The sequence below is a fragment of the Poecile atricapillus genome, chromosome 20 (genome assembly GCF_030490865.1).
Source record: "Poecile atricapillus isolate bPoeAtr1 chromosome 20, bPoeAtr1.hap1, whole genome shotgun sequence".
NCBI lineage: Eukaryota > Metazoa > Chordata > Aves > Passeriformes > Paridae > Poecile > Poecile atricapillus.
The window spans coordinates 7,017,389-7,035,396 of record NC_081268.1 but is presented as its reverse complement, the minus strand read 5'-3'; the positions used below and the strand labels follow the sequence as shown (position 1 = coordinate 7,035,396).

Sequence of the window (18,008 nt, the reverse complement as noted above, 5' to 3'; positions counted from 1 at the left end):
AGGGAGAAAAAAGCAACTTTCTAAGAACTTCCAGTGGGAAATGTGCTGGATGTGGTAAGAGCTTTTCAGCAATGAACAGCATCCCACTCTTTACCTCAGCACACCAACAGCTACGTGGTGGCACAGCTTCCTTCCAAGGGGGAGGAAGAACTCAGGTGAGCTCCAGTCCTCCTCTCACCTTCACTGACAGCAGAGTGGACATGAAAATTATTAAAGAGCTCACTGAGAAAGCAGTGCCAGCACCTCTGCCAGCCCCAAGGAGAAGCCTCTCCCCTCACCTTCCACCAAGAGAAAGCAGGAGCTACCTGGGTAAGCAGGACCTGCAAGGATGCAGCAGCAGGTTTTCAGATGACAAGAAAATTTTTAAGATCCCCGGGAAACTCATCCAGCCTGAGCCACTAAGTCTTCAATTCTGGTTTTTAACTTAGCTAAAAAGATGCAGGAAACTTGGGGGTGTGTAGTCAACATCTGACACATCTCAGGATTGCAGTCACCACAAGGAGAAAGCATTTGAGCAGCATTTGTCAGTTCTCTTTGCAGAGCAGCCACAAGCAGAAGTCAAGGAACAGTGACCCAGCCCTCCTGGCCCTTGACAAGAGCATGTTCAGAGGGAAGAGGTGCAAGAGCAAAGGGTACAGAGACAATTGTGCATTGATACCTGTCCCCTTCCTCCTTGCTTCTTCCAGCTTCTCATAAACCTTGATCTCAGTCCGCAGCGACTGCAGCAGCTTCTCATTCTCAGAGATCTGATGCTGCTTGACATTAATTTCTGTTTGCAACCTGTTAAGTCCCAATAAACAGCTGAGTTAAATTCTGATTTTATTTTTTTTTTTTTCAAAACCTACAATCCATTCCTCTTTCCCTCCATAATTCTCCCCTTGCCTTTTGAATATATCCATGCCCCTCATTAATGTTAATGGCTATGGCTAAACACATGCCTGTCACACTACTGACAACTTCTTCTCTAAATGACTCTTTAAATGTGGACAGAATCAATACCTGTTCAGTTCATTGCGACTGCTGTAAATTTGACATGTCAGGTATCTGATTTCATCTTCCTTTTGGCAAATTTGTTTTTGCAACTTTTCGTTTTCTTTCTTGATGCATTCATGGTCCTCATGAAGATGCTCAATGATTGCATTCTTCTTAGAAAGAGATTCTCTTAACTTTTCATTTTCCTTTTGTTTATCTGAAACAAGAACCACAAGGTATCTGCAATGCCCACAATGCACTAAAGCTATGATTTTTAACTAAATCAGCTTTTTCAGAGGCTATCTGAAAAAAAACAGCTGCTACTCCATTATTGCTAATCCCAGCATGAATGCTGATGGTTGAGCATGGAATTTCAGGGGTGTGAAGAATGGTTAAGTCAATTTAATGAGTGGACTGTGAATATTTTATTGTTTTCTGATCTGGGATGAGTTGCAGGCTTCTTCTGTAAAGAACAGTTTACATTTTTACCTCTAGATCCTTTTGCTAGCATTGCATTCAGAACTTGATTTTGCTTCCTCAGGAAATGTATTTCAGAAGTCAGGGAATTATGCTGCTCTGAGCCATGGATAAAAATGTTTGCAGAACCTATAAATATATACATAAAAGATGATTTATGAGTCATCTCTAGGTCATTAAAGATTAAACTTTCCAGACAAGAACAATTTAAAAAATTGCAGAAAAACATGCTATAAAAGCTATTTCTCCCCTATATATTTTGAAGGTTATCACTACAGGCTAAAAGGCAGCTCAGGTTAATGCCAAGTAATCCAAAGCCCTGTGCAGCACAAGTGCCTCTCATTGCTGGGCAACCATTACTAAAATTGCAGAATTATCCCTGGCAGTCTTTACCTATCAGCTAAAATCCCAACAGGACAAAATGCAGGAGTATTTTGTGACATTGCTATGATTTGAAAAGAAAATTGTAGGAGGGTTTACCATGTATTTTAGTCTTGCTCTGCTCATACTCCACTGTACTTAGTGAGAGAACTGTGGGATTCTACCAGCTAATCCCAGGGGTTACTGCAGGGAGGCTTGGAAATTGTCTGGTGATAGATCTGTTACCACACAGGCAAGAGCATAAGGCTGGAGTCACTGTCTTGGCCTCAGATTACAAACTCAGAGCCCATTTATGATCACAGGGATGAAGATTTATCCCTCTTAAATCAGTCTTTCTAAAATTCAGGTAACTGAGCCAGTCTTGATCACCCATCAGCAGCCATGGGGAGGAACAGGCCCCTCCAGAGCTCAATCACCCTGTGTTTTCTCTCCTCATATCTCTGAGGATGAGATCCCCTGTCCTCCAAGAGCTGGATTTCCTTCCAGTGCCTCCACAAGAAACTCTGGTAACTGGCACAGATTAAATGTCTGACTTGGACAAACATAAGAGTGAAGAATCCTGCTCTGAGAATCTTACTGCACTAGCCAAGTGAATCTAAGTGTTAAATCCCCAGTGCAGGCAGTTAAATCCCAGCCCAGGCCATCCTCAATGCACTGTACTGGTGCTAGTCACCCCCAGTGATGTGCACTGCTGCAGCACAGCCTGCAAAGTGCCACATCCCACCCTCAAGGTGCTGCCTCCAAAATGCAAACTCATTGTTACTGCCCTTTGTAACCTTCTCACAGTCAGTAAAACACTTCAGGAGCCACTGGAATTAAAGCATTTTTCAGCTGATTGGTTATCCCACTATCTCCTGCACTTTAAAGACTGAGATAAGTACATGAGTGTCAACTATTTGGTTAAATAGAGAAATAACCAGCTGGCAAAAAAAATTAGCTGAATGTATGAGAAGGATGCCTTTCAGCTCTGGCAGTTCAATTCAATTTGATGTGCTGCACTTCCTCTGAGTAATCTCATTTTATTGTAATCCCAATTGAAGCTTTTACCCACTACCTAACTGGGATGTAGTGTGCCATGATATGAACCTCTTGTCACTGCTGAAAGACTCAAAGGCTCTGGAAGCCTGGCACTAATGGCATTTTACTATCTATATGTTAAAGAGTTGAGGCAGCTCTGTGAACTCAAAAGGCTTTCTCCTTTCAGACTGTAACAAAGCAATCCAAGTTGAAGTGGCAAGGCTTGATGGTCTCATCTTGATTCTAATTTAATTTATTGCCCATCACCCAGCTTTATCCCATTTGAAAAGTTACGCTATCGCAGTTCTACTGAAAGGCTTCAGAATATAACTATTGGTTATCTTCCATAATAAGAGATAATGTAGAGCCAGTGGTAATAGGGCCACAATCCCACAGTTTGACCCACTACTGAGACTGCTACTTCTGTGCAGAGCCCTGCTGACATCAATTACTCTCTGCACAGAGGCAAAGGTCCCCCTAACCAGAGGAAAGTGGAGCATCAGGGCCCACAATTGCAATACACTTGAGTTTCCATTCTGTTTTGTGCTGAAAAAGTGAGTGCTAAGGAAGCGTACCTTGAAGGTTTCAAAGGAAACACCGACTGAAAGAAAGGCACTATTGAAAATCACAGCAATGAAGAAGGAGATATTCACTCCCAGGGAAAGCAAAATAAAGGCATTCAAAAGCTGAAGAGAAGTCTGAGTAGAAACATCAGCTACTTGTGGGTGAAAAAAAGGAAACAAACCCCCTTTTAATGTTAACTGCTGTTAAGAACGTTTGAAACCTAGGACACTCAAAATTAAACCTTTGATTTTATTTTGCAGTTTAACATTTGAAATGATTGAAGCAATTATTTTAGTTCTACTTGCACTGCAAGCCTCAGCTCTACAGGAATGATGCAGTCATTACCAGCATTTGAGTCATTTATAGGATACTGGAAGCCCAGAGGCATTTAAATACTTAAAGAATCTAAATATTAAAAATAACATGGCAAGAACAGTGGGCAGATGTGTGTATATACATCCATACAATATTTATCAGACAAGAATAAATCTATGCAGTAACTTTTGTTGAACAAACAATTCAGTATCATGAATTTAGCAGGTTGCCATAAACAATGAAGTATGTTACAACTTAGCCTTGTGTTTTAAAGGAAAACAAACTAAGGACATTCAGTTTAAAGCAAAAATGTTGAATGCAAATCACATAATGGTTTGGGCTGGAAGGGACCTTAAGGTTCAATTAGTTCCAATCCCCTGCCATGGGCAGGGACACTTCCCACCATCCCAGGCTGCTCCAAGCCCTGTCCAGCCTGGCCTTGGGCACTGCCAGGGATCCAGGGGCAGCCACAGCTGCTCTGGGCACCCTGTGCCAGGGCCTGCCCACCCTCCCAGGGAACAATTCCCTCCTGATATCCAATCTAAACTTGCCCTCCTTCAGCTTAAGGCTGTTCCCACATGCCCTTGGGAATCCTCTCAGCTTCATTTAAGAATTTCTTTTTACACTGGAAGTCAAAGAAAGTTCATCTCTCAGGGAAAAAGGAGCACCACCAGCAAGAGAGCATGTGCATATCTGATAGCATGAAAGAGATCTTTGATACAGAGAGAAACAAGAACTGAAAGAACACAGTGACAAAAAGCAGCTGTTCTAACAGGTAGTTGCTTTTTTCTTTTACTTTTCCAAATTTCTCCTGCACGCAGTGGTAGATGTGCTAAGGCAACAAGAAGACAGATGGAAGGCATAAGACAGTTTATAAAGAAAATATACTTTCACTGCATTAATGGATGCCCTTGCCAGAATCTTTATGAAGCTGTAAAAGAGTTGGAAGTGTTTCAGTTTGGTTATTTCACGAGCACAGAATGCCTTTCCAGCAGTGTAAATACTTCACGAATGAAATGGATGCTTTTTATCCACCTTTCCATCACTGTAAATTATCCCTGAAAGCAAACTGCCATGTGCAGGTTGCCTCCATTTAAACAACAACAGAAATGGATCACGGGGATGATGTAAAACATAATGAATCTAATGTCAATACCAGTGGAACTGAGGAAAAGGAAAGTATGTCTGTATTTATTACCTGCTTCTGGTCTGAGTAATATTACATATTAATCAATTTTCCTATGGGGGAAAAGGTGGGAAGGAGAGTGAAGCAAAGTGTAGAAAAATACAGGGATGGGGTGCTTCAAAAGGTGCTCCAAAAGCATCTTTAGTGAAAGCTGGCTACTTGTGAAGTTTTAAATCCACCTCAGAGCTTGGCTTTCAGAGATGCTGAACACCAGCAACAGAGAACAGTGGCTCCAAACCTTTCCAGTGGCATTTGATCCCTCATGCTCTCAGCAGGAAAGATGGATTCAGTTTCTCATTAAATGAATTCTTACCTTGATCTAGTTCCTTGTCTGTTACTTGTCTCTCAAGCTGCTTCCTCAGTCGCTCATTCGTTTTTATGGAGTATTCTAAACGTTGTCTCAGGATTCTAATTTCTTGCAGGTGTTCCATTAATAACTCTAAATATTAAAGCAAAAAACCACTTCTTATTTAGAGCAGATGACTGTATTCTTTTACACTCTGAACTCCTGTCAAAACTAATGGATGTTAATCCTAAAAGATGACACAGAGCTGTTAAAAATGTCAGATATTGAATATCTGACTCCACAACACTCTTTTCCTATACAGTGCTCAAACCATGCATTCAGTGACAGCTCCTACTCTACATTCTAACTTAAACAATGGTCCAGAGTTTTAAGGCTCTTCAGATTTCTTCTTCCTACAAAAGTGGAATAGATAACAATTTTATCTACTTAAACATTCCCCGTACTGAGGAAAGAATCCAAAGGTCTGCAATGCAGCTCCACATTCTGGCTCGGCACACCACCAGCACACATTCTTCCTTACAACAATAGGAAGCTCCCAGAGAAACTCAGAGAGAAATTTGACTTTGACTTCCACAATGCACTCCACAATAAAGAAATCTGTTGTATCAAGTTTCATTACTGTACCTTTTCCTTCTTGCTTTGCCATTCTTCTAATTTTTCTTCCATTGGCTGCAAGTTTCGTCCTTACTCAGGAGTCAATCTGTTCTACCTGCCACTGTGTGATGTGTCAGTTTATCCATGTCACACACTCCTGCTTTACTCTGCAATATTTCTCCCTGAACAGGATGTGCCAGCTCAGCTATTAAATTTTCATTGCTGCCGATAAAGTACTGCAAGCATCACTCGTGTTCAGTGGAACTATCCAGGTCAAACATGACACCACTTATTAATTATGCAGCACTTAACAATTCTCAAGGAAACACAACACTGGCTTCTATAAAATTGGAAAATCTCTCCTTTTCCACATCATAATCTCTTGACAATTGTCTATTTTCACCTTATAACTTGTCTGTTTAAAGAGTGTCTGGAGCACTGTAAAAGCTGATAGCCTAAAACAATGAGGACACAAACTAACACACTGCCTCAAACAGGGTTGCCATCTCTGTGTGCCTCATCACTGAAATTGCAATGATTATGCGAAGAACTGGAAAGCTCAGGCAGACAAACATTCTTCATTATTTCTTAATTAGTTCCCTTGTGTGTTATTTATCAGCTTTTCCCAATATCCAGCAAATCTTATGTGGGAAAAACATTACCTGGAGGAAACTTGCTTGGCAGAGGTGGCAGTGTGCTGTGCTGGCCTCCCAGGTCATGCCTGTGCTCAGGTGAGCCAAGAGGAGACTTCTCTGACAAATCAAAGTCAGATGAGCTGTGAAGAGCAGAAGGCACAGGAGTCTCATCCTGCAGATGCTGGTGCATGGTGGCATTCTTCTCATTATCCCTTTTGTGCCAAACAAAACGGTTTGAAATATCAAAGTTATTCTATGACTTTGGAAAGCACGAGCAGAGGGTGCCAAATTGACACCAATTTACAGGTAAATTTATGTGACAGGGCATGAAAAACCATAGCACATCAGAAGCTGTATCGAGACTGAAAGCTCACTGAAGTCAGCAGGAATAATCACTGGCCCTCCAGCCTGCCCTGTATTTTCCAGCACCAGGCAGTCACCTTTGTGTTCAGGGGACCTCAGGCTGCCTTGAACAGGATCCTGAGGTTTTCTGTAGCACAGAAGAATCCCAAGCTGGCAGAAAACCAACAAACACAGCACAACACCACCTGCTCTCTTCACCTTCAGCATCAAGGTGCTCTGACAATGAACATCAGCAGTGCTGCACCTGAGTGAGCCTGAGGCAGCCCCAAGGGCCTGGGGACAGCCAGGGAGGGACTGTCCCCCCTGGCACCTGCGCCAGGACAATGTCTCAGCATCCACCACTGGATTATGGACATGCTTCTTTTTGTGCATGGAAAGAACAATCCTGCTGGCACAATGTTTCTCTTTCAGTATCTCACCTGCTTGGTGAGAAGTGGGGAAAAAAGCCTTAATCTGTTTTCAATGGATGTTTTATTAACAAAATAGGTGTTAAGAAGCAAAGCCCTGCCAAACAGCTAAACATGCTACAAAACATGGAGTATCCTTATCAACTTATGAAACAACCATACTTTTGCTAAACATTCAGTTGCACTCTTACCTTTGAGCCAATTCATAAAGTATGGTGACTTCTGTACCTATTGATTCTCCTGCAAAGCAGAAACAGCTGATTAGAAACACCTACTGAGAATTACAATTTTTTCCCCTCCATCTTGCTGTATTTAAATACAGAGTGGTAAATTAACGAGAAATTAGAGGAGTCAACAGATATTAACACACTTTGTATTAATGTCAAATGCTGTACATTAGCAAAACTATTCATAGCCCAGCAACAAAGCAATAGCTTGCTCTGGAACTCACAAAAAAAAATTATCAGGGACCACAGGTGCCAGATTTTACAGCCTTGGTGTTTTAATTAGCATACCAATTTGAAATAATTGTGCTATATGGCAAAAGGATTACGGACACACGTTGTTACTTCTTCAATAACATTTATATAAAAACAATTCCATTGCACTTGGATTTTTTGTGCTTGTTTTGGAGTCAGGCTAACCAGTCATCCTTCATGAAGGAGCACACACTGGATTTTGCCTGCAACATTCTCTGTGGAACCGTGTGTGAGCACAAGCACAATTCAGTGCAAGAGATCTGGACTCAGACACTAATTTGAATGTAGAAATAAGAGCTTGGTGGTGTCACCTTGGCTCCTCATATTTTAAAATTTTTGTGCAATTAAGCAAAAGTGGCAGGGAAGAGTTGCACAGCTGAAATTTCAGGGGAATGAACCGAAGGTCAGGATGGAAATGCAGAGACAGACAGCTGTTCATGCTTCTTCTTTACAGTCAATTCTTAGTACACTGGATGTTCTTTACAACCCTACAAACATCATTTTACTTTAATGTGTGATTCAATGCAGCACCATTGTGTTAGATATATTGAATTGTCTCAGTTGTCAGTGACTTTTCATAGTATATAGGATACCATCTGTTGGTTTAAAGGCATTTAATGTTTATTCACTACAGTCTTCTCATTTGCAATGCAAGGAATCTCTGTAGCCACCGAAATCGTTGAATACACTCAATCTTTTATTACCCTACTATGACACAAGGCTGTAATACCTTTTTCTCATACACAGCTGCTTTATATGAGCAATCAAAACTGCAACATCCTGCCACGATCTGTAATGAAAGGCAGAGCACAGATCAGGCTATGGCTGGGCCCAAAATAGAGCTGAACAAAGGCAGCTCCCAGAGGCAATTCCAGGAGGATGTGAGGGTCAGGTGCTATCTCAGGCACCTCAGGTGTTTTGCTGGAGATGCCACTCCTGCAGCTGACATCTGTGAAGGACTGCTGGCTGTTTGGGTCAGCAAGAGCAGCACTTGTGACTGTTCCTCACAACAGCATCCCTTTTCCATCACTCTCCTGCTAGCTTTCTTCAAACTACAGACTGAAGGCAATATGCAGGTTATGTTCTTCCTTCAAGTGCCAAATGTCAGTTGTGATGCTCGTTTTCCAAAACACAGTTGTATTTTAGCTCTCCTATGAAAGGCAGGGTACATTTCTCCACCAGCCAGACTAGCAGGCAGCAAGATGCAGGTGCCTTAGGAAAATCATGGAATAATTTAGGTTGGAAAAGATATCTTAGACCATTGAGTTCAACTGCTACCCCAGCACTGCCTCATGTCCCCAGGTGTCTTCAACAGTTCCCTGAAACAGGAAATCCTGATGCTATGTGTAACAGAACTTTTATGTAACCACTGTATTTTGGACAGCTAAAATGTGCTTGTGTTGAGATGACCCCAGACAGCAGGTGTCAATAGAGTACAGCTACAAAAGTAAAATCCAGCCAAGGAGTAATGGACATAAATTAGAACACCACAAGTTCCACCTCAACATGGGGAAGACTTCTCAACATTGAGGGTGGAAGAGGTGTCCAAGGAGGGTGTGGAGTCTCCCTCTCTGCAGATACTCCACACCCACCTGGACACATTCCTGTGGCACCTGCCCCAGCTGACCCTGCCCTGGCAGAGACTTGGACTGGATCATCTCCCCTTCCAACTCTGTGATTCCTTCTGACTCCTGCTGGATCATCAAAATTTCACCTCCCATAAACCATCTTAAAACAACCAACAGCAAGGAAGGCTTCCTTTCACCAACAAGCAAATAAAATCCTCCCCATTTTGAGGGTGTCAATCTATCTGACAAGAAGCACAAAATACTGCTGCTCACCGTAGAGGAATTTCATTTCCAGTTTCTCAAACAGCAGCACACTTTGGTTCAGCTGCTCACGGAAGCCTTCAGCAACGCTGTAATCAACATCACTGGCCTGGAGCAGCTCCTCAAAGGCTTTCACCAGGCTGGTGAGGTGCTGGTGGTAGGTGACACAGCCACAACGGATCTCCTTGATTTGTTGGCATTGGAAGGACAGCTCCCGAACTTGTGAGTGAACTAATGAATCGTACCTGAGAAAATGAAATTAGCTGTAAAGCTTGCTGGCCAGAAATGACATTTAAATATAAATAAAAAGGGAATTAAACTTATATTCCTAAACTATAATTTTATGTGGTTCAATTTGCTTTTAAAATGCTTTTAACAGCCACAATGAGAGATGTATTGTTTCTGACTGTTGAGTTTGGTATTTAGAGATTATTCTCCTTCACTTAACTGCATCATTTATAAAAAGGGCCAAAACTAATGGGGTGACTTGATGGCCTGCTTGGAAAGAACATGGATGGAAGGAGAGGTGCCAAATTAAACTAAATAAGAGTGAATACATGTACAGAATTTTCAAGAATACACATATTTTTCCTGACTGGTCTGAGATTTTTTTTGGTTTGGTGTTTTGTGGTTTTCTTAACTCCCTATGGAAGTAGACAACTGTCCCTACTCTGAAACTTCATGTATTTCCTGCCAAAACCACAGTATTGGACTTTCTGAACTGATGGTTTCACCCTGACTGAAAATTCTCCACATCTCTGCATGTGTATTGCAGGAAACAATGACAACCACTGTGGTGTCCAAACTCCTGTACTCCACAAGCCAGGATATAAACTTCAACTCAGATCAACAGAATTTATTTATTGAATTTATGCTTGCAAATGTAGGCAGCCCCTGTACCACAGGTAGAGTTCTTTCTCCAGAATCATCCATTATCAGGGAAGAAAAAGGAGAGAAGATGCTAAAAGATGCAGAGAATCAATCAAAACCTATGGTGATGTGGGTTGTTACAGCATTTTTACTGTCATTTGTATAAGGAGAGATGCATAACTCATTCTGGGGTCTGTCACTTGTGACTCATGATGTTGTCCTACACAGTGGTCATAAAAACCTCACAGTGATCCACAGGGTCTCATTCCTTAATTTACAGTTAGATCTTCCTTTGTAAAATGGATGAGGTGTATTTTCAAGGGATGTAAATTTCTGTGGACTCTGTACCACTGTATCTCACAACAGTGAGACTCAGACACACACAGCAGTCCACACTGGTGGTTGCTCACCGTCTTCAAATATTCCTACTCAAGCATCTGGAAGAAAGGCACAAGGCTGAACGCCTTTCTTTGTTACAATTTCTGGTATTCCACAGGCCCTCAGGACAATAACAATATTTAAAAGGGAGAAAAAGGGGATGGAGTTAAAAAAGGCTCACTCTTATGATCCCCCTATTGTATGTTTGCAATTTGTACATATGCAGCCAAAATGCTGCCCCAAGTCTCATACAAAATCCAAGACTGATACTTTTTAGCCTCCCATAAATGATCTTCCAGCTTATGAGCTTATGCTATAAAATTTCATTCATTAATTTCTATATTTATCTCCTCTCACATCCTTCACAGGAAGGCATTACAGCCCTCGACTGCAAAATAAATCGGAACTAGAGCGTGAACATCTTATGTTTACACATCAAATCTGGCCACTCAAACAGAAGGGCCAGCACAAATCTGCCAGCCCATTGCTCACAGAAACATTTCTGTCTTAAATGGGGTGTTCCATTTTCCTGCACTTGGCACCTGATAATACCCTGAGTGATGCAGAGCTGCGTGCTGTGATGGCAGAGGTGAGCCTGTCTCACAGGTAACCTCAGATCTGAGCTGGCTCAAGGGAGGATCTCACAGCAGAGAGAGCTGTGGGCCTGAGGTGTGGGGAGAGACAGATGTGTCTGACAACACCAATTGATCAGTTCTGTACTTAGGGGTCTTTTAACAAAACATTTCCTTTCACAATGGTAGTGAAATTTAGCCTTTACTGTAACAACACTTGTGAATAAACTTATCTTCACCTCACCTTCCTATGCTATTTGGTATTGCAGTTTTACTCACTTGGATGGTGATGTTGCTCTCAGGCTGTTCTGAAGAGGATACATTTCATCAGGATGCACATTCACAACTTGTTCTTTGTCAAGTTCTGCCTCATTGGCCAACAGTAGCTCCTTAAGGTTTTGTGCTGCCCATGTATCAGGTGCTTCCACAGACTCAGAATCCCTGTTTTTGGTGTGGATCTCGTAATCCAGCTGAGGGACACCAGAGGATGTCTGGACTCCTTCCATGGCTGTCTCTTGCACTTGTGTGACAAACCCTTCCACAGGCAGGGCTGCATCACTCACAACTCCACTGGAAACACCACCAAACAAGAGCTGCTCAGAGCCCTGCAGCTGCAGCAGGGACATTTTGTACTTTTCAAGCTCAGACTGCATATTCTTAACTCTTTGCTTCAATTCCTCTATATCCTCTGTGGCTTCACAGCCATCCAGTGCATCTGTTCTTGCTCCACTCCCTTGGTGAGCACACAGGCATTTGGAGTCAATGTCTCCATGTCCCATGGAATAAAACTCTTCATCCACCTCTTTTAATGAACTCTGGATATTCCCATTGATAATGTTATGATGATTTTGCATTTCTGAAAAACAGGAGGCTTGTGTGTGAATATTAGTATTTCTTTATCTGACATTCTGTTCTTAACAGCACTAGAATGAATTATTTCAATTTGATAATAGCAGAATCAAAATGTAGGTAATTACAAGCTCTCTATGATTTGCCATTAATTCAATTTGCACATCAAGTATTTCAAACCCTTTATTACCTTTCAAATAAACAATATTCAAAATACAACCAACTTTCTCTTCCCAAATGCTTGAAAATTCCTTTTGCTCTCCTGAATCCAACACTGATCAAGCCTAGCCCTTTGCAGCCACGAAGATGATAACCTCAAACATGGGCAAAGGAGACTCTGACTTCACATGGCTCCTCCTAAAGCTTCTAATTAAATATCCTTCTTCTCCTCACTTCAAAAATCTATACAAAACCAATTGGAGCATAAAGTCAGTGGAATTTTAAAAGGACTATCAACAAAGTAGTCAGATTTGAAAAGGAGGCTGTAATAACTTCTTTTTAAAAGTTATAAACACTTTGTTCTAAACAAAGCCCACTAAAGTGGGTTAAAAGTTTTATTGGCACACATTTGATCTGAACATCACATCCCTCAGGTGACTTTGCCATCCCTAAGTAATGTAGCACCTCAGATTCAGCCCAATAAAAGCCATATATTCCTACAGATAATCCATGTTTATAGTTCTGTGCATGTCAAGGGCTGTATGTGTAAGCAGTCAGCAAAATTATTATTTCTTAGTTACCAGTAAATTAAATTATCCCCTCCTATTAGTTCTGCAAAAGATTCCCACTACGAATTAGAACTTCCCTTTTGGGAGCCAATTCATTGATCTTTCAGACAGGTTGCAACACTTTCAGATTGGTTTCCATGGAGAATTTGAATGTCCAGGTTCAAGCTGTAAATCAGCACAAAAACTCAGAGGGAGCAGCTCTTTATGAAAGCCCAAGACCAGGAGAATAAAAAAATAAATATTACCTAAAAGCTGGAATAAAATGAAGCTGCAATTCTGGAATATCAACATTCCCAGAGAAGCTGTGGCTGCCCCTGGATCCCTGGAATGCCCAAGGCCAGGTTGGACAGGGCTTGGATCCACCTGGGACAGTGGAAGGTGACCCTGCCCATGGCAGGGCTGGAATGGGATGAGCTTCAAGGTCCCTTCCAACCCAAACCTTTTTCTGATTTGAGATCAAGGCCAGAGGATGTTCCTTGCACATTTTGTGTGGCATTCCAAAGGCAGGAAGTGCCTCCAAGAAAGTGCCTGGGAATGAATTCTGGAGCACACAAGAAGGGAACACAACACTTCATTCATTAACTCCTGCTGCAGTAACACAGACGGCAAAAAACCCCAACACCAGGTGAGCTCCAACTCTGAACTCCTGATTCCATGCACCATTCCAGATACCAGAGAAAACAAAAACAGATACTAACAAAGAATATTTCAGATCAGAGCACTGGCTAGGGTTTTTAATGCCTCAGTGCCCTTTAATTAAAAAGGAGAACTAATGAGCTCCCTGTGCATATTTGTCCACACCCCCAAAGGGCACACTGAGCAGGACCCTGCACACCAAAGGATTACAGAACTGGCCAGATCCTCTGCACTCTCCAGTGTTATTCAGGTTACTCAAGCCCTCCCAAAAAAAGACTAATGGATGAAGCAGAAACATGGAACACACAGCACTAAGCCTATTTACATTTTCATTAAATGATTCCATTAAGTTTCAGCCTACTTGAATGCCTTCAAATAATTCAGATAAGCAAAATTCTATCATTCAGTTGCTTGATTCCAATAGTTCAGAACTAGATGGAGAAGCAGTAACAAACATTTAATTCAGAGAGGAGTTCAGAAGTGAGGACATTAGCAACAGAGATCAGAGTCAGGCATACAACTCATTATTTTTACTGGAAACCAGACTCATAAATTCCTGCAGCCTTTCTGAAAGCACAACGCTGAAATACAAACTTGGATTCTTGCAGCAATTAATCCATAGCAGCTAAGAAAACCAGATTTAAAATCCACAAATAACATCAAGGGAGATGATTACCTGAAGCAATTTACAATTTTGTGCAACTCAGAAGAAACTTACGTTTTTACATTTCTTTTTTTTTTCCTTTTTTTTTTTAATTCTGTATCATAAAAATGCTCTACCTTGATAGTTTTGCTGATTTTTGTCCTTTACATTTTCATTCTTGTCCCCTGTACCTGGATCAACATCTTGCAACTCCACCTGGGTCTCAGTATTATCCAGTTTGAGCAATGAGACAACTGGAGAACAGTGGGGAAATGTAAAATAGAAATCAGTAAGAGACTGAAAAAAATATGGGGATGGTTAAAAATAGTTAAAATCAAGACTAACCAACCAAACCAATAAATAAAATCAAAAAACAAAAAAAAAAACCTCACCCCACAAACACAAGCCTGGTTCTCTGACAGTTTGGAACAGGAAAATCTTCATTGATAATATAAGTTTCTTTAAATACTTGAACTAATTATAAGGGTAGCTACATGGAATTAATTGCAAAGGCTCCTACTAACAAATGAAGATAAACATTTGTAGGTCCCCTTTGCAATGGAACAGTAAATCAATCTCTAGTGCATTTTTAAATGTTTTATGCCAAGGTTAGAGAAAAGGCTTAAAAGTTTCTCCAATTTGAGCATTGATCATAAACCAATCTCCTGCAATCACTGCAGCAAGTCTCAGAATCAGCAAGTGTGCAGCACAACTGTAACCCAAGGGAAAAAATCAGAGTGGAAAGGAAATCAGAGACTACAGCTTCCAATTCCTTTCAGGATCAAATTCAGCAGCCCTGCCCTTCTCGGGATTCTCCGTGGATTTTGCACCTACCAGAATTAATTGCTCCAGTCCCATCACCTTAAGCATTTCCAATCAATTGTACCATATCTGTGCCTGACCAAAACAATGGTATTTTTAACAACAGTCTCTGCAACCTCTGGGTCTGACAGTGGCTCATCCACCACTTCACTGAGTCTGATTTTTATACTCATTCTCCCCTACCTATCCTTCACACCCCTACTCAGATTTTAATCTGCTAAATGCATTTTTATTTCTCTACCACCCCAAATCTTTATCTAATACTCACTGCTTTCTGTCTTACAATTTGTCATACTTTGCTGATCCCAGTACTCGTCAACAACTGAGTTTAAATTAAACCAGCCACAGTGGGAACAGACACGGCTGACTTGACTGATCAGTGGAATATTGGAAAAGTTTAATTATCCAGCATAAACAAAACCAGGATTTTTATACTCTCTTGTCTCCATTACAGACAGTTTTTATTAAACTTGGCATCTTATTAAGGAAAGCTTTTATTTACATAAACATTGATATATTTGTGCACATGTGAGCAGCCTGTAATCTGCCATTTATTACACACTTTACATGTGTACACAGCACATTTTGTCCCACAAAAAGCTGGCTTATATCTTAGTGGCAAACAGGAAAAAAAAAGGGTTTTTTTCAAGTACTACAAGTATTTGTCTCCTCAAGAAACTCACAAGATTAAGATATTGTAGGTGTATAAAGAGAAGCTGCCACTCTTCCAGGCAGGACCATGAGTCACCAGATTTGTTCTTTATTTACCTCTCCCTGTTGTGTTTCCCTGTGCAGGCTCCTCTGGAAGGTTTTCAGCTCTGAACTCATGCAGTAACTCTCCATTAGGTTGTGCCTGAAATGCTTTGGTTTGTACTTCACAGCCTCCCAGAGCTTCACCAGGTGCCCTGGAACGATGCTGTGGTTCTGAAGCTGATTTCTGCAGCCAGGAGTTCAAAGGCACATTTCCTACTGGTCTGCAGGACCTTACAAGCACAGGCAGACGTGACTTCTTGGGCAAGGAAGCAGAGTCAGCCTGAAAAAGGCATGGAAGGAAATAGGAGTTAAGTGACTTGTGTGTAACAGTCAAGCGTGGGAAGTATAAACAAACATTACAGGAAAAATAAAAATTTTCCTGTAAAATCAGGCAGCTGTCACATTAATTTTGAAAATAAAACTGCAATACCCTTGGCAACATGAGAAGTAAACATTCAGAGAGGCAAAATACTCATTCCACTGGTACAATTTTCTATAAGCCCCAGCTGTTCATGCATCTGTAAACTTCCAGCTCCTGAAGCAGGACAGCAAATCCAGCAGTGGCTTTTAACCACCAGGTGTATTAATTACCTCTGGATTTGTGGATGCCCTAAGAAAACAGTTTCTCACTCAACCTGACCTCTCTAACTGCTCCTTCCTGCTGTCATTTATATCATAAATGTCTGCCAGTCCAGCAACTTTTTCCCTTAAAATCATTGTTTTGTTTTTTTTTATGGAGGATCCTCCTCATTTTTCAACAACTCCTAAGCTTATTTCCCTGTCTTCCTTCAGTCTCCACCCAACATGCCCTACTTCCACAGCTCTGAGAAAATCAGCATCACTTTGCATCAGCCACAAAGGGCATTTATTCTGCCAGAGAGAAATCCTTTATGAACAAAACCAGTTTCTTTGCCCACCCACTCTATAAATTGCTTCTGAAGGATTCCCATTTCCTGCTGTAACAGACATTCCCTCACTGGAGTTGGGGGTAAGCTACATTTCTTAAGTCACTACATTTCAGCCTCTCACCTTCAGAAGACTCTGCATAAAATAAATGTTCCTTTTTCAAACCACACAGCATAAACCAGGGCTGTCTCCAAAAAGATAAAAGCATGCCATATGTTGATGAGAGTTATGGAATTGTGTGTAATAATAATAAAAACCAATAATGGCGTGTTCAGATAGATTTAGTTTATAATTTTGCTGTTCATTTGCTCCACCACTGCTGTTAAGTCCCCTAATTTCTTTCACCACCCAATGTATTCTGAAATACCTTTCCACATTCACTTCTCAGCAATTACAGTCTTTACACAATTTAAAATCATAAAAAGCAAGTTCCATTTTCCTAATGCCATCCTCAATTCCTTTTGTACATATATGAGAACAGTATCCTTCAGAGGCTGCAAAATAAATCCAGGACTTCCAGCTAACTAAACTGCATTAATAACATCGAACCATTTCCAGCTGTCTCAGGGCTGTGGCACAGACACATCTGTCACCCAGATTACCCAAAGGCCACTTCAGCTGGCTACATCAAATTATTTATAAAAGCCATTCCGAAGCTAAAGATACAGTGCATTAGTCCAAACAAGAAAGCTTTTAAAGCAGCTGATTCAAGGGCTGCATTGAACTTGCTACTGATTAAACCAGAGAGGAATCTGGAAAATGGTGAATCAGAACAGTAAACTGAAACTCTGGGAAAACAGAAACTTGGGAAAAAAAAAAAAAATTGCAGAAAGAATCAGAAAATCATGGAATGGTTTGGGTTGGAAGGGGCTTTAAAGCTCATTTCATTCCAGCCCTGCCATGGGCAGGGACACCTTCCACTATCCCAGGCTGCTCCCAGCCCCATCCAGCCTGGCCTTGGGCACTGCCAGGATGGGGCAGCCACAGCTGCTCTGGGCACCCTGTGCCAGGGCCTGCCCACCCTCACAGGGAACAATTTTTTCTTAATATCCCATCTTTCTTAATATCTCAGTATCTTGCCTCCCTCCATCTTCAGGCCATTCCCCCTTTCCCTGTCACTTCATGGCCAGAACAAAGCCCTATCAACATCCCTTCATTTACAAGCCACTTCCTTCAGAAAAACAAACCCAAGAGGAACAAGCCAGCATAAAAACGAACTGCTCCTAATTGCTGCCTCTCAGAAACCTCTTGATCACTAAAGTTATGGAAACCACTCTTTGCAGAAGGTGCTACAACATTCCCTGTTAGCAGTGCACAAAATCAAA

The 18,008-nt window shown here is 41.3% G+C and overlaps 1 protein-coding gene across 1 annotated transcript in view; it reads right to left on the bottom strand.

The window, feature by feature from the left end:
* Positions 1-18,008, bottom strand: part of CDK5RAP2 (CDK5 regulatory subunit associated protein 2) — a 70,626-nt gene that overhangs the window by 11,898 nt on the left and 40,720 nt on the right. Inside the window, exons 23-32 of the mRNA XM_058853591.1 lie at positions 15,793-16,057; positions 14,340-14,456; positions 11,626-12,202; positions 9,539-9,771; positions 7,410-7,458; positions 6,476-6,660; positions 5,226-5,351; positions 1,462-1,578; positions 1,000-1,189; positions 659-780 (exon numbers count right to left, since the gene is read on the bottom strand). Of these exons, the coding sequence (XP_058709574.1) occupies positions 659-780; positions 1,000-1,189; positions 1,462-1,578; positions 5,226-5,351; positions 6,476-6,660; positions 7,410-7,458; positions 9,539-9,771; positions 11,626-12,202; positions 14,340-14,456; positions 15,793-16,057 (1,981 nt within the window). The remainder of the gene's footprint in view (positions 1-658; positions 781-999; positions 1,190-1,461; positions 1,579-5,225; positions 5,352-6,475; positions 6,661-7,409; positions 7,459-9,538; positions 9,772-11,625; positions 12,203-14,339; positions 14,457-15,792; positions 16,058-18,008) is intronic.